At 42.6% G+C, this 16,849-nt stretch overlaps 1 protein-coding gene across 2 annotated transcripts in view; it reads right to left on the bottom strand.

The window, feature by feature from the left end:
* The window catches only part of LOC149465764 (rho GTPase-activating protein 39-like), a 152,086-nt gene extending 139,596 nt beyond the window's left edge, over positions 1-12,490 (bottom strand). For both annotated transcript variants that reach the window (XM_089673279.1, XM_089673280.1), the window contains exon 1: positions 12,356-12,490. In XM_089673279.1, coding sequence (XP_089529405.1) covers positions 12,356-12,366 — 11 coding nt within the window. In that variant the 5' untranslated portion in view covers positions 12,367-12,490. The remainder of the gene's footprint in view (positions 1-12,355) is intronic.
* Between the last annotated feature and the right edge of the window lie 4,359 nt (positions 12,491-16,849).

Raw genomic sequence — 16,849 nt, 5'->3', positions numbered from 1 at the left:
TCATTATCACTCAATTCTGCAAGTAGTTCTAATTTACTATCGCTGTTCTCTAGCTGGTGTAAAACCGCTTTTGACCTAAAGGGACGCTTTTTGGACGCCATGGACATTTCTCAGTTTCCAGGCAGAAAGAACAGTAAAAATGCAGGCAGGGCCCAGGACAAAGCACTCGGGACAAAATGTATGTGAAATGGGTTGATACAGTAATGTTTTACTATGTAGTTTTAGCGAATGTCACTTTTTGTCATTTTCAAATTTCCCACCGTTCCGTCCCCCCCGTACGTCCTGACGCTTGCAGGGGATGGAACCCAGATGACAGATGCCGGCATCGGCTGGAGGACATTGCCAGGGACACTGCAGGAGGGACATCGCGGGAGCGCAGGACAAGGTAGAGTGAAGAACTGATCCCGGATCAGCGCCGCATGGTAAGCCCGAGTGTAGCTCAGGGTTACCGCTTTTGGTATTGAAACTTTACCCCGAGCTACACTCGGGAATACCGTCAGGGAGGCTACAGTTCATGTAAAACTTGAGATGTCCTGCTCCAAACTGAACCAATGACAGTTCTGAACAATACAGCAAAATGACCCTTATTTAATCAGAAAAATGTGTAGTTGACCACAACATCCAGCTAGATAACCCTTTCACTCTCAAATATGCTGGCCATTCCCACCTAGAAAACTTCTTCCCTTTAGAGGACAATTGAGAGTTTAGAGTTTACGCAGCTGGTCCATTTGTCAAAAGCTGTCATTTTGTCAGCAAATGTTCCATGGTTTACAGGGCTTAAAACAATGTTTGTGAAAGCTACTAAATAACTTGCACTCTTCTCATAAACCTGTATTTTTAAAATACTATTATCCCTGGTGCCAGAGCACAACTAAAGAACCTGAATAAAAAGCTGTAAACTGTTAAAAATAATCTAGAGAATAATAATTCGCTTATGGCGGCAGTTTCTGGTGAAGTCATCACCTAGCTAAAATTATTTACACGTTCATCACTTCATTAACTGCAGACCTTTTACAAATAAGCAGATATCAGTATCAAGAACCCTACATCAGGAAACTTCAGTATAAACAAATGATTTCCTATTATCTCCAATGGCAGATCACTTTAGAAGAAATGTGCAGAATATATATATATATATATATATATATAAAAAAATAAAAAATTACAAGGAAAAAAATAAAAAAATTTAAAAAAGTAGTATAATTTGCATTCTTATTTTCAGCCAGTAAGTGGTGCTTTAGGATTGTTTTGCTAATTTCCAGGCTTTTCTCTTACCTGCTTGTTTGTTAAAATTCCTATTTACAATGTTTAATAACTCACCTGCAATGTACACACTCTAATGGCCCGGTCTAAGTTAGGCAAACCAACCTTTAAAAGCAGGCTGCTTGAGCTGTGCTGTCTCTTTAGCTAACCCAGGAGAATCCTTTCAAGGCAAACAGGGATCCAAACCACCGTACACCAAAGAAAGCCCAGGCATCAGAAAGATGAAAAGTAGCTTCAGCCTGGCTCCATCCAAGCAATGGTTCCAATGTGTTTTGCCCCACCTACTGGGTTTAGTTATGGACCGCCATGAAGAAGCCCTATGAGTGGGGCGAAACGTGATGGAGACATGGCTTGGATGGAGCTGTTTTTCATCTGTCGGATACCTGGGCTTTCTTTGTGTGTAACAGTTTGGATCCATATTTGCCTTGTGAGTGTGTACAGCTCTGGGTCGGGCTTTCTCTACACCAGTACCCTTCTCAGTAAGTCACTGGAACTTGGATGGAGACCTGGAGTAGCACCCAATTTTTTTGGTGTATGTTCACCATGAAAATCCTTGGTCAGGTATTAACTGTGTATTAGCTAACAAAGCATGCAGAAATTCCTAATATGCACACTAATTTCCCTGCAATTGCATTGGAGCTACGCGATCAGTTCAGAAGTTAATGCTCAGCAGAGCTCTTCTTTAATTCTAATTGGTAGAAGCAGCTCCAACATGGACAGGGTGTAACCATGCTTTCTGATGGTTAGAGCGACTCTTCAGCCATATTTGTCTGCCATGCGGTTTCCTTTGGGAACTAACAAAGATTAGCTTTACAGTAAAGACAGTCTGCAGGAAACAGGAAGCGTGGTAACTGAATTTCAAAAAGCGCACGAGAAAAAGAAAAAGAAAAAAAAAAAAAAAAAACGACCATGCGTCAAATAACACAATGAGCTCTGTATGTGCGATCCAAAAAAAAAACAAAAAAAAAAAAAACAACACACACCATAAAGGCATTTTTTTATATGCATCACTGAAAAACAATACACAATTATGTTTACCAATTTGTTGTTATGGACAACAAAAGACACGTACTTCCAGTTTTCATTTATGAGCACATCGAATAAACCAAAACAACATTAGGCCAGAATTGAGAGACACGGCATTCTGACAGTTCATCACCAAAGTATGACACCAATGGTACCAACATCAACTAGAAAGATACTGTGGGTGGGGGGCCATGGAACTCAGCTCACTTTGGAGAAGTGGGAAGACCCCTGTCTCAGCTCCCCATATCCCTATTAATGTGTATTAGCTTAGTGCAGGGGGGGGGGGGGCAGGGGGTCTCCAGCAGCCCTCCCTCCTGATGGGACTGTGTGGTGGTGTGAAGCTTGAATACCTGTGTGTCTCTGGTTACTAAATGTAGGATGCCCCACCCTATGTCATTATGCAGTGAGGGGGGACTGTCCCTTGAGTGTATATATGTTGTATCTGTGTTCTAATAAAATTAGTCTACCTCCTGGTTTACTTCATATCTGGTGTAGTCTGGATCTTGGGGTAGCAATAGCCAGATTCACTGGTCTCGTGTTCCAGAGCCTGAAAAGCAGATTCTTGACAGAGTTACCCAGTCGTTGGTGTCTGGGGTCCATTACAGCTACCCTCCGTCCTTATCAAACAGTCAGTGCCTACATAGTGGGCAGCACAGTGGCTAAATGGTTAGCACTTACACCTGGCGGTACTAAGGTCGTTGGTTCTAATCCCAACCACGGCACCACCTGCCAGGACTTTGCATGTTCTCCCTGTGCCTGAGTGGGTTTCCTCCTGTAATCCGGTTTCCTTCCACACTCCAAAGACATGCTGGTTAATTGACTCCTGTCTAAATTGGCCCTAGTATGTGTATGTATGAATGTAAGTTAGGGATCTTAGACTGTACGCCCCTTGAGGGTTAGGGACTGATATGAATGTACAATATATATATATGTAAAGCGCTGCGTAAATTGACTGCACTATACAAGTACCTGTAATAAATAAATACATAGGCCTCAGATGAGGAGTGGACCCAATGCTCGTCACTGTGGACTTCCTCTGTTTACAATCTTCCCGTAACACTTTTACCCTACATCAGGCTCTCGCCATAGAAGCATCATCCAGGAGGACTATAAACAGGAGAAATGCCGCAGTAGTCAGAATGGTGTCCCCTCTGCTTCTGATGTCCATATACCTAAAGAGGTATTTAATCATGACAATGAAAAACCATACTAAAACAACTCTGGTCACTATACAAAAAATGTACCAAAACAAGATTTACCTCTAAAAGAAAACCAAAAATGTTCAACTATCCCACTGCCTTCTCCCCTAAAAAGATGCTTCAATCTTGGGGGGGGGGGGGGGGGGGGGGAGACAAAAAAACACCCCTAAAAGTCTGCTGGAAAACCAACAATTCCAGAAGTGCCAATGTTTTGGACGCCCTTCATCTCTCACTGGCTCTTTCTGCTGACCACCACGTCACAGAGTATTCTATGTGTTGTGGAAGTCAGCAGGAGTAATCAGAGAACCATAAACATAGTTCTAAGGATCGCAATTCTCTAAACATATTCCAATTTGCCCAATTCATTTTTCAGTTTTGGATGGAGCGGAGAAAGGTCGGAGCCGCTGACAGTTGTCTGGAATACGTTTCCCCACTGGATACAGTAGGGAAGGGTCAGAGCAATGACAGCTGTCAGGAATACTTGTCCCCATTGGATACAGTAGAGAAGGGTCAGAGCAATGACGGCTGTCAGGAATACTTGTCCCCATTGGATACAGTAGGGAAGGGTCAGAGCAATGACGGCTGTCAGGAATACTTGTCCCCATTGGATACAGTAGGGAAGGGTCAGAGCAATGACGGCTGTCAGGAATACTTGTCCCCATTGGATACAGTAGGGAAGGGTCAGAGCAATGACGGCTGTCAGGAATACTTGTCCCCATTGGATACAGTAGGGAAGGGTCAGAGCAATGACAGCTGTCAGGAATACTTGTCCCCATTGGATACAGTAGAGAAGGGTCAGAGCAATGACGGCTGTCAGGAATACTTGTCCCCATTGGATACAGTAGGGAAGGGTCAGAGCAATGACGGCTGTCAGGAATACTTGTCCCCATTGGATACAGTAGGGAAGGGTCAGAGCAATGACGGCTGTCAGGAATACTTGTCCCCATTGGATAAAGTAGGGAAGGATCAGTGCACCCCCCCACCCCTCGCCTAGGAACGCCACTGCCTTAGATTGTATGCCCCTTAAGGGTTAGAGATTGATGCGAATGTACAATATATATGAGAAGCAATGCGTAAATTGATGGCGCCATACAAGTACCTGTAATGAATAAATACATTTCACACCATAGAAGTGGAGAACCCTTTGCGGCCAAATGAGCAGCTATTCAATGAAAAGCAGTACAGACGTTTTGGCAACATCCAAAAACCTAATCGGACCGTCAATAAAAAGAGAGAGAACAGTGGTTAGCAGAATGCTGGATGTAAGTAAAAAGGAAAAGCACGACGGTCTAATTTCGGAGCAGAAAGCGTAATCCGAGTGCGTTTAACAATGTACAATAGTCGGTCCTGGAATTCTGGCTGTTGCTCAGTTAACACTCCCCTTCATTGAATCAGTTTTGCAGCTGCCATTTCCACACAGATCAAATTAAAAATCCCACATGTAGGCTTCAGCCCCAAAAGCTGTTTAGCTGCAAATCAAACCCTCCAAAGAAAGCCGTCACAGACCATCAGCCTCCAGGTAGAGGTTCCAAAAGTGTGTGCGTCTGTGTGTGCGACACCATTTATCAGCTGAACAACCTCAATATATAATCAACTCAATTTAACCTATCATTTGGTAATGTCAGTGTAGCAAAGCCTAAAACCCTACAACTCGCAATCAAGGCGTATATTAGGCGCGTTGTACATACTCATAAGGACTGCATTTTAGGCTAGTAAAAAAAAAGAAAAAATTACATTTACTACATCAATGTTTAAAAAAGTTTAGCCGGGATCCATTTTTTTTTTATGTTTGATACATATGCAACTACTATGAGCTGTACTAGTGATCGCTCAAATTTTACACAATAGCGAACTAACTTTTTATGTTGCGTCCAAGCCAAAGCACAGTTTGCCTAGTGGAAAGGACTATAGCTACTGCCCAAAGCAACTTCTAATAATATATATATACATATATATATATATATATATATATATATATATATATATATATATATATATATATATATACACACACACACACACACACACACACACACATCTATATATACATACACACACTGTAAATAACAAATAGGTCTATACCTACCTGCTCTGTGTAATGGTTTTGCACAGAGCAGCCCGGATGCTCCTCTTCTCAAGTCCCCCGCTGGCACTCCTGACTCCTCCCTCCTGTCGAGTGCCCCTACAGCAAGCAGCTTGCTATGGGGGAACCCACTGCTCCGTGTGTCCATTCACACATGGAGCCTTGGCTCGGCCGCTACCCCTCTCTCTTCTCATTGGCTCACTGGCTGTGATTGACAGCAGTGGGAGCCAATGGCTCCTGCTTCTGGCTCTGCCAATGAGGACAAAGTCCTGGGATAGCCAAGAGTCTAGTGCACATCACTGGATCGAGAGAGGGCTTAGATGAGTATTAGGAGGTGCTGAGGGGGGATATTGCACAGAGAAAATTTTTTACTTTCATGCATAAAATACACAACAGGTAAAAAACCTTGAGCCTTTAGAACCACTTTAAAGTATTAGGGGGCCGCACAGTGGCTAAGTGGTTAGCACTTCCTCCTGGCAGTACTCGGGTCATTGGTTGGAATCCCAACCACGGCGCCAACTGCCTGGAGTTTGCATGTTCTCACTGTGCCTCCATGGGTTTCCTCTGGGTACTCCGGTTTCCTCCCACATTCCAAAAACATGCTGGTAGGTTATTTGGCTCCTGTCTAAATTGGCCCTAGTATGTCTATGTATGAATGTGAGTTAACCACTTGCCTACTGGGCACTTCTACCCCCTTCCTGTCCAGGACAATTTTCAGCTTTCATCGCTGTTGCACTTTGAATGACAATTGCGCGGTCATGCAACACCGTTTCTATTATAAAATTTTGCAAACTGGTAATTTCTCTTCTTCACTGATGTGCATTGATGAGGCTGCACTGGTACACAGCAATGATGGGCACTGACTGGCACTGATGGTGCAACACTGATAATCAGGGCACTGATTATTATTATACAGTATATAGTGCCAAAGGGTATGCTCAGCGCTGTACATTATAGTGGGGGACAGAACATGAGACAAGACAATACACGAGGGGATCGAGGGCCCTGCTCTTTTGAGCTTACAATCTAAGAGGGAGGGGGAGGTGAAACAGGAGGAAATGGCTGTGGGGGATGGAGTGGTAGGAGGAGTGGAGGAGGTTAGTTGTTAGGTGAGGTTGGGGTAGGCTTCTCTGAAGAGGAGGGTTTTCAGGGTGCGCCTGAAGGTGAGGAGGGTAGGTGGCAGTCTGATGGATTGGGGTAGGGAGTTCCAGAGGATGGGGGACGTCCTAGAGAAGTCCTGCAATCGGGTGTGGGAGGAGGAGACCAGGGAGCTAGAGAGTAGGAAATCCTGTGAGGAGTGGAGGGCACGGGTAGGGTAGTATTTGGGTATCAGGTCGGTTATGTAGTTTGGGGGGGCGTTGTGAATGGCTTTGTAGGTCAGAGTTAGCAGTTTGAATTTGATGCGCTGGGCAATCGGGAGCCAGTGAAAGGATTGGCAGAGGGGGGAGGCCGATGTGGAGCGGTTGGTGAGGTGGATGATTATCAGTGCAGATCTCCCCTGTCACATCTGCCGCTTATCGGTAGTACTCTCTTCAGGCTGTGACAGCATGAAAAAAACCGCAGCCGATAACCAGCAACTGTATTTACAATGTGATCTGCTGTGTCATTGGACACAGCTGATCATGTGGTAAAAGGCAGCGGTGATTGGCCTTTTAAGTTATCACATGATCAGCTGGGGGCTTGTTCTGGGAGGGCATCCATGGACATGAACTAGACAACTGCGCTGTAGCCATATTTTGGCTATAGCACGGTTGGGAAGCAGTTAAGGGACCTTAGATTGTACGCCCCTTGAGGATTAAGGAGAAGAAAAAAAGCCACTCAAAAAAAAAATTTTTTTCAGCCAAAAGCATTGTGCGTGGACCCCAAGCCCTGGTTCACATTGAATACAACTTTTGAAATCGCACTACTTTACTTAGCAGCGCGATTTCAAAGCCGCAGACCAGTGCAATTTGTACCTCCAATTTCACTGGCTTACAACTTCATTTTACAGAAGTCAATGCAAGTCGCAATGAAATCAGAAAAAAAATAAATAAAAAAGTAGCGCAGGAACTATTTCTGAAATCGCGCTACTTCAAAACTACCAATGCTGACTGAGGCTGTGCCATAGAAATACATTAGATGCGACTTCAGGAATGGTTTGTAAATCACCTGTCCCCCAATGTGAACCAGGGCTAAAGCCGATGTCAAAGGACTTTTGCGCCAATGTCAATAAATCAGCCTCGCCAAGTCTCATTGGTTACCTTCGTTTTCGTTAGCTTTCAAGGAAGCAGCACATGCTTGTTTTTTATCAGAACTGGTCTAAAGCTGGCCCATAGCTGAACGAACTAACATTCTCATCAATACATTTGATGAATAAAAGAAGTTCAAAACGTACTTCAACTCTGATGTTAGAAGCAGAAATGGTCGGAGCGAACGGACTTTCCAGAAGGAAAACCGCATTCGCTATTCAAAAACAATCACAGAAATTTCTTTGATCAAGAAAAAAAATAAATGTTTCCATCGCACTCCTTCAAATTTCCTGGTCAATACAGTTGAAGTGACCCCACTAATGAATAGAAAATCAAACCCATGTTCTTAAATGAACATTTTTTAATAAACTTCTAGCAGTGCACGGCCAGCTTAAGACTGGCACTGTTACCAGGAACAACAAGGTTGCAAAAAAGGTTCCTAAAAAAAAAAAAAAAAAAAAAACACCAACCCCACACACGACAACATCCAAGCACAACAAAATTGAACTGGCACCCAGACCCATCTAGGTAGATTTACAAAAAGTAGAGCTGTTGCCCATAGCAACAGATGGCTTAAATGAAAAATTATACCTCATTCAGTAAGAACCCTTTCACACTAATGGTCCATTTTTCCTATTGATGCACAAAATGTAACCTATTTATTTCAGGTACTTATATAGTGCTGTCAATTTACGCAGCGCTTTACATATATATCATACATTCACATCAGTCCCTAACCCTCAAGGGGTGTACAATCTAAGGTCCCTAACTCACATTCATACATACACATACTATAGACAATTTAGACAGCAGCCAATTCACATACCAGCATGTCTTTGGAGTGTGGGAGGAAACTGGAGTACCAGGAGAAAACCCATGCAGGCACAGGGAGAACATGCAAACCCCAGGCAGGAGGTGCCGTGGCTGGGATTCAAACCCACGACCGAGTACTGCCAGGCGGAAGTGCTAACCATTTAGCCACTGTCCTGCCCAACTTTTACTGGTATGGCAAAACCTTGGGAGCGCAACGCTAAGGGCTCGTTCACACCATAGAAACGCAGTCTTGGTGTGTTCTGAATGCATTTTTAATGCATTCCGGTGCATTTTTCCCCTTTTTCTTTAACTTAAATAAGGACATGCGTTTAGGTGCATTCCGGTGCATTTTACTGTGTTCCATTACGACAAAAAAAAAAGCAGCATGTTCTACTTACTTTTCTGGAACTGTAATGCACTCCAACTGACTTCACTGGTGTGAACTATGCCATTGGAAACCATGTAACCTACTATCAATGCATTTTTGATGCAGAATAAAAACATATTGGACTGCATACGGTGTGAACTGGCCCTAAATGCACCACAAATGCTGAAGTGTGAACAGATCCATCGCCGAACATGAGCAAAAGTTTCAGGGCCAGTTCACACTACATGCGTTTCAGTTGTTTTTCTGCATCCAAAACTGACAGAAAAGTAGGTTATATGGTGGTCAATGTCATAGTTCACATCAGTGCTTCCAGGTTCAGATAAAAAGAAAAGAAAAAAAAAAACAAAACAAACACACACTAGAACGTGTCAAAAACGCGCATGCAAAAACGCAGCCGGAACGCATCTGGACTGAGTTTCTAGTGTGAACCGGCCCTAAATGCATTTTCCTGTGTATAAACATGGATTGAGCCCTTTGCTGGCTGCCAAGAGAAGCATCCCATTAGTGTTACAGCCAATATCTCCATTTTAAACTCCACTTTACCAAGCGGGCCCCACTTTTTTCTTTGTCAAGGACATTGAAAAATTAAAGCCAATGCTGCTTTTGTTGCTATGGGCAGCAGCACTGCGGATGTAGTTTTGTTTTAATTAAAAAGTAAAACTAAATACAGGCCTGCCTCGGTTAACGTAATTTTCGATTTACGAATGAAAATAATGCCTCGGTTTACGAATTTATTTCACAATACAAAACGGATTAACTGGTTTTCAATTTTTTTTAATCATGTCCCTGTACAGTATTTATGCCTTTAAAGTGCACTTTATAAAGTTTTGAACATATAAGACTTTTTTTTTTTTTTACTTTTTTCTGACCTCCAGAACGGATTAATTGGTTTTTAATGCATTCTTATGGGAAACCACTTTTTGGTTTACAAATTTTTTTCGCAATATGAACGGATTAATTGGTTTTCAATGCATTTACTAATTTTTTTTAATCATGCCGCTGTACAGTATTTATGCCATTAAAGTGCACTTTATATAGAGTTTTGAACAGAGAAGACTTTATTTTTACTTTTTTCTGACCCCCGGAACGGATTAATTGGTTCTCAATGCATTCCTATTGGAAACCATGTTTTGGTTTACAAATTTTTCTCAATATGAAAAGTCCCGCAGAACATTTTCTTACGTTTAATGCATTTGTCCATGTGCGTTAATGCATGTATTGCACATGCTTTTTTAATGTTGGCTAACCAATGCTGACCATACACATATAGCCTTTCATTAGAAAAGTTTTGTTTTAAGAACATTCATTCAATTTTCTAATCATGGGGTCCAATTGACGCTCGTTTTTCACCCGCAGTGACGGGAAAATTCAAAAAAGGAGCAGGATGAAAACTTTTCTCTATCAAACAAATTTTTGGACAGTGTATGCAGTTTTCGTTCAGGAATTACATTAATTTTAAAACTGGAAATTAAAAAGCAAGTGAAATTTTCAGACATTCGTTCATCGAATGTGCAAAGAATTTTTGTACAACTGCTTGAACAATATTTCCATCCGAAAAAAGCTTTTCTTGATTGAACAAATTTTTGGACAATATGCGGTTTTTGGTCAGAAATTACATTCTTTTTAAAACTGAACATTAAAAAGCAAGTGACATTTTCAGACATTCGTTCATCGAATGTGCAAAGAATTTTTGTACAACTGTTTGAACAAATATTCTCATCTGAAAATCTACTAGTGTATGTTCAGCATAAAGTGGGGTACACACTGAGAAAAATCAGACAAACAATCATTTGATTTTCCACGAAAGTGCATATCGTGATGTAACCGACAACGGTATTAACTCGCGCAAACATTTTTGAACAGAAAGACAAACGTTCTTTCCTGTGTACAATTTCTATGTTAGTTGCCACCTTCTTCTGCGTTGTTATTTGCTCCTGATCTTGCGCATCTTTTTCGATTTGATTATTTTCATACGATTACTGTATACATTGCAAGTTGTGTTCGCTTACAATAAAAATTTTCTAGCTTGCACCTTCTTTTTTTTTTTTGTTCGAACACTCAGTTTTTGTCTGGCTGTTAAGAAGACTATATGAGCATTCCGATAATCGACCGATCGCTCCTTGTACAAAATTTTTCTTACGATTTTGTGATTACTACTACAGGTACTTGTATAGTATCATCAATTTATGCAGTATTTACATATATATTGTACATTCACATCAGTCCCTAACCCTCAAGGGGCGTACAATCTAAGGTCCCTAACTTACATTCATACATACACATACTAGGACCAATTCAGACAGGATCCAATTAACCTACCAGCATGTCTGTGGAGGGTGGGAGGAAACCGGAGTACCCGGAGGAAACCCGCACAGGGAGAACATGAAAACTCCAAAGCGTGTACCCAGGTTAATGCTTATTAGTAGGGGCTGAAACGCATGAAAAAGCATGCAAATCGCATCAGCGGTTTTATACATTACCATTGACATCCATGGGCCTCAAAACGCATGACGGCACCCAAAAAAAAAAAAATTCTCAAAAAACCCGAGCTATTTTTTTTTTTAAAGAAACACGCTACAGAGAAGAGATATAAGCAGGCTATTACATCGCCTCTGACGACACTTGCGCTTTAGCACATTAAAATATCAATGCGTGAATGTGGCGTTATAGGTTTTACAACTCTTTCCTTAGTTACTAAAGCACATATATTGTACAAAACAAACTTTGATTAAAAAAATACTTGAAAAGAAAAAGTTGACATTGTTATGTTCAGATTCAAAAATATTTTCCACCAGTAACAATAATAACTCACAAGACGCATGGCTTGTTCCTCAAACAACCAAATAAATCCAACAACCTGAACAACACATGGATACGTGGTCTACAACCAATTCCGTACCAGACCTTAGGGAGTTCAGTTGAGATTCCAAAGTTGGGTAAAGTGGTGGGCAGCCATGAGATCAGCCACCGTATACTGGGTCAGGTCTAGTCTGTGGGAAAAGAGCCTTCATGGGCAGCTCTGGAGCAGAGAAGTCCCACTAACCAGCTCTGGAGCAGAGAAGTCCCACTAACCAGCTCTGGAGCAGAGAAGTCCCACTAACCAGCTCTGGAGCAGAGAAGTCCCACTAACCAGCTCTGGAGCAGAGAAGTCCCACTAACCAGCTCTGGAGCAGAGAAGTCCCACTAACCAGCTCTGGAGCAGAGAAGTCCCACTAACCAGCTCTGGAGCAGAGAAGTCCTACTAACACAACCCCCTGGAGTGCTTTGTCACACTTGGGAACTTCAGCCACACCATCAGCGGCACCACCAAGACCCATATGAAAGACTTTCTGTCCACCCATAGCCCCAGTCTTACCTCTCAGCCATTTTAAGTGTCTCCCCCTCACATGGTCCAGAAAATAAAGTCTTCAAACACAAATAAAGCCAACCAAAAGTCCTCCAAAACCTGTTGATTGCCTAGATCCCACAGAATCAGTTGTGATCCCTTTAGCAATGATATGAGCAAGTGAGATAGCAAGCTCCCCCCCTTCCCTCTGAGTCAGGCTCTCCCTTCCCAGGCAGGATGTGTAATCCGATTCCACTCCCAGTATATCCTCCCCCATCTACTGGTGTGTAGAGCTGGGACATGCATTATTACCATGCACAAAGGAGGTGGGGGGGTGTGTGTTAACCCCTTTCGTACCATTGGGCTGCTTCGCTGCATGCAAGCCCGCTTCCAGCAAGGGAGGGGTTAAAGGAAAGTCCCTTTTTGAAAGTCCCCTGCAGATGTCATTATCATCGAATCCCTTTTTTCAAATTTCCCTTAAAAGATTAAAAAAAAAAAAAAACCCTACAAGTTTCAATTTTATCACATGACAACTCGCGGTAAGGAGACCACATTCTAAAACGTGAGTGGAATGCCGCAGGAAAACAATTTCAGAGTATTGCCAAGAGTTTACAAAAAAAAAAGAGGCATTTCATAACTCACAAAGAATTATCGGCATTCCCAGATCCCTTTGGAAACCCACCAGTAACATTGGTTGTCTGTTTAGTGCAATGGGGCGGAATACCGAAGAAGGGTTTTATTTTAAACAATTATTTTTGGTGAAGAAGACTGTGTTTGTAAATAGGGTTGTGAGCTAGACAAACGAAACCAGCGCTCCAATCCTCATGCAGACTTAATAAATACACAGCATCTCTGTGACTGTTTTTGTGGACCACATACACTGCTTTTAATATCGTTGGTTTGTGAGTATACATCCATTTGTCTATTTAATAAACACGTGGTATAACACGGTAATGCACGATGAGAGTGCGCCCTTGTCTGTTCTTTTTCACCAGGGTTGTGAGCTACCATTTACATTTACCACCGCACCTCCTGTAGATGACATCGTTTGCAAAAAGCAGCTTATTTAGAAGTGTTGGACAAATATAGTTTCCCGAAAATTCTTAATTCTTTACATACTGTACACCCTTCCAGAAATGTCCCCATTGTAAATGCAGACGTCGGATGTAGGTTACATATCTTATTAGCGTCCTGCCTGTCCTGGGCTTGAGTCTTTCTCTACCAAGGTTCCTTGAAAGGTTCCTATGGGTTCCTTGAGCTATGGCTGATTGATCTAGTGGTGCCTGCATAGTTCCAAATCCAATGCCACTTGGCAGAGCCAACGACATGACACCAATGATTTTTTTAGATGTCTGTAAGGTGGGCATTCTTCGCACTGACTTTCAATGTAAGGGGCATTCTTCCCACGGCCACCAATGTAAGGGGCACTCTTCCCACGGCCACCAATGAAAGGGACATTCTTCGCACTGACCACCAATGTGAGGGGCATTCTTCCCATGACCACCAATGTAAGGGGCATTCTTCCCATGATCATCAATGAAAGGGGCAATATTCCCACATACAACCAATGTAAGGGACATTCTTCGCACTGACCACCAATGTAAGGGGCATTCTTCCCATGACCACCAATGTAAGGGGCATTCTTCCCATGATCATCAATGTAAGGGGCATTATTCCCACATACAACCAATGTAAGGGACATTCTTTGCACTGACCATCAATGTAAGGAGCATTCTTCACACTGACCACCAATGTAAGGAGCATTCTTCACACTGACCCCAATGTAAGGAGCATTCTTCACACTGACCATCAATGTAAGGAGCATTCTTCACACTGACCATCAATGTAAGGAGCATTCTTCACACTGACCACCAATGTAAGAGACATTCTTCCCAATGACCACCAATGTAAGGGGCATTCTTCCCACTGACCACCAATGTAAGGGACATTCTTCACACTGACCACCAATGTAAGGAGCATTCTTCACACTGACCATCAATGTAAGGAGCATTCTTCACACTGACCATCAATGTAAGAGACATTCTTCACACTGGCCACCAATGTAAGGGACATTCTTTGCACTGACCACCAATGTAAGGAGCATTATTCACACTGACCATCAATGTAAGAGACATTCTTCACACTGCCCACCAATGTAAGGAGCATTATTCACACTGACCATCAATGTAAGAGACATTCTTCACACTGCCCACCAATGTAAGGGACATTCTTTGCACTGACCACCAATGTAAGGAGCATTATTCACACTGACCACCAATGTAGGGGCATTCTTTGCACTGACTACCAATGTAAGGAGCATTCTTTTCTCTACCAAGGTTCCTTGAAAGGTTCCTATGGGTTCCTTGAGCTGTGGCTGATTGACCTCCCATCTAATGGTGCCTGGATAGTTCCAGATCCAATGCCACTTGGCAGAGCCAACGACATGACACCAATGATTTTTTTAGATGTCTGTAAGGTGGGCATTCTTCGCACTGACTTTCAATGTAAGGGGCATTCTTCCCACGGCCACCAATGTAAGGGGCACTCTTCCCACGGCCACCAATGAAAGGGACATTCTTCGCACTGACCACCAATGTGAGGGGCATTCTTCCCATGACCACCAATGTAAGGGGCATTCTTCCCATGATCATCAATGAAAGGGGCAATATTCCCACATACAACCAATGTAAGGGACATTCTTCGCACTGACCACCAATGTAAGGGGCATTCTTCCCATGACCACCAATGTAAGGGGCATTCTTCCCATGATCATCAATGTAAGGGGCATTATTCCCACATACAACCAATGTAAGGGACATTCTTTGCACTGACCATCAATGTAAGGAGCATTCTTCACACTGACCACCAATGTAAGGAGCATTCTTCACACTGACCCCAATGTAAGGAGCATTCTTCACACTGACCATCAATGTAAGGAGCATTCTTCACACTGACCATCAATGTAAGGAGCATTCTTCACACTGACCACCAATGTAAGAGACATTCTTCCCAATGACCACCAATGTAAGGGGCATTCTTCCATCTGACCACCAATGTAAGGGACATTATTCACACTGACCACCAATGTAAGGAGCATTCTTCACACTGACCATCAATGTAAGGAGCATTCTTCACACTGACCATCAATGTAAGAGACATTCTTCACACTGGCCACCAATGTAAGGGACATTCTTTGCACTGACCACCAATGTAAGGAGCATTATTCACACTGACCATCAATGTAAGAGACATTCTTCACACTGCCCACCAATGTAAGGAGCATTATTCACACTGACCATCAATGTAAGAGACATTCTTCACACTGCCCACCAATGTAAGGGACATTCTTTGCACTGACCACCAATGTAAGGAGCATTATTCACACTGACCACCAATGTAGGGGCATTCTTTGCACTGACTACCAATGTAAGGAGCATTCTTTTCTCTACCAAGGTTCCTTGAAAGGTTCCTATGGGTTCCTTGAGCTGTGGCTGATTGACCTCCCATCTAATGGTGCCTGGATAGCTCCAGATCCAATGCCACTTGGCAGAGCCAACGACATGACACCAATGATCTTTTTAGATGTCTGTAAGGTGGGCATTCTTTGCACTGACTACCAATGTAAGGGGCATTCTTCCCACATACAACCAATGAAAGGGACATTCTTTGCACTGACTACCAATGTAAGGTGCATTCTTCCCACATACAACCAATGTAAGGGACATTCTTCACACTGATCACCAATGTACGGAGCATTCTTCACACTGACCACCAATGTAAAGGGCATTCTTTGCACTGACTACCAATGTAAGAAACATTCTTCCCACTGACCACCAATGTAAGGGGCATTCTTCCCACTGATTATCAATGGAAGGGGCATTCTTCCTGCCGATCATCAATGTAAGGGGCATTCTTCCCACTGACCACCAATATAAGGGGCATTCTTACCACTGACCACCATAAATTAATTTTAGTACAGGTTCCCTGAGATCTGAATATTATATCAAAGGTCCCTCTGGTGTAAGGTTGGGAAAGATATGTTTATATCATGATGCATTCAAGCTAAGATGTCAAACCCTTTCTGAAAGGCTGTGCATGCGTCACCCTAGAACTGGACCTAGCTGATATTCCCCATGGCGGGATCAGATCATAGTGAACATTACGTCTGGATTTCTCTGGATGGGTTTGTTGTTGGTGAACAACAGTGGACCATGCTTGTATAATGTGTAGGAAGCCCATGTGACAGGGTGACAAAGCAGAAGAGCAATTAGGTGACAGGGACAGAATGTTATCACCCTATAACAGGAAGTACCCAAACAACGACTTTCATGGCAGGATTAATAGATATTATTTTAATACAATCTGCACAGTTAAGAACATTGAAAATTACTTTTGAAATACCATTGACATTTTAAAGTGCATCTAAACTCAAAAATATACATATACTGCAGCTTATCAGTCCCTGTATTAGGTGGCTGCATTAGTTTTCTTTTTTTTTAGGCTTCTTTTCTCCTATTTTCACCT

This window comes from Staurois parvus, unplaced genomic scaffold (genome assembly GCF_062004578.1).
Source record: "Staurois parvus isolate SC_StPar_1 unplaced genomic scaffold, SC_StPar_1.0 ptg000137l, whole genome shotgun sequence".
Lineage (NCBI taxonomy): Eukaryota > Metazoa > Chordata > Amphibia > Anura > Ranidae > Staurois > Staurois parvus.
The sequence above is the reverse complement of the archived record's forward strand: the minus strand, read 5'-3'. Positions and strand labels throughout refer to the sequence as shown.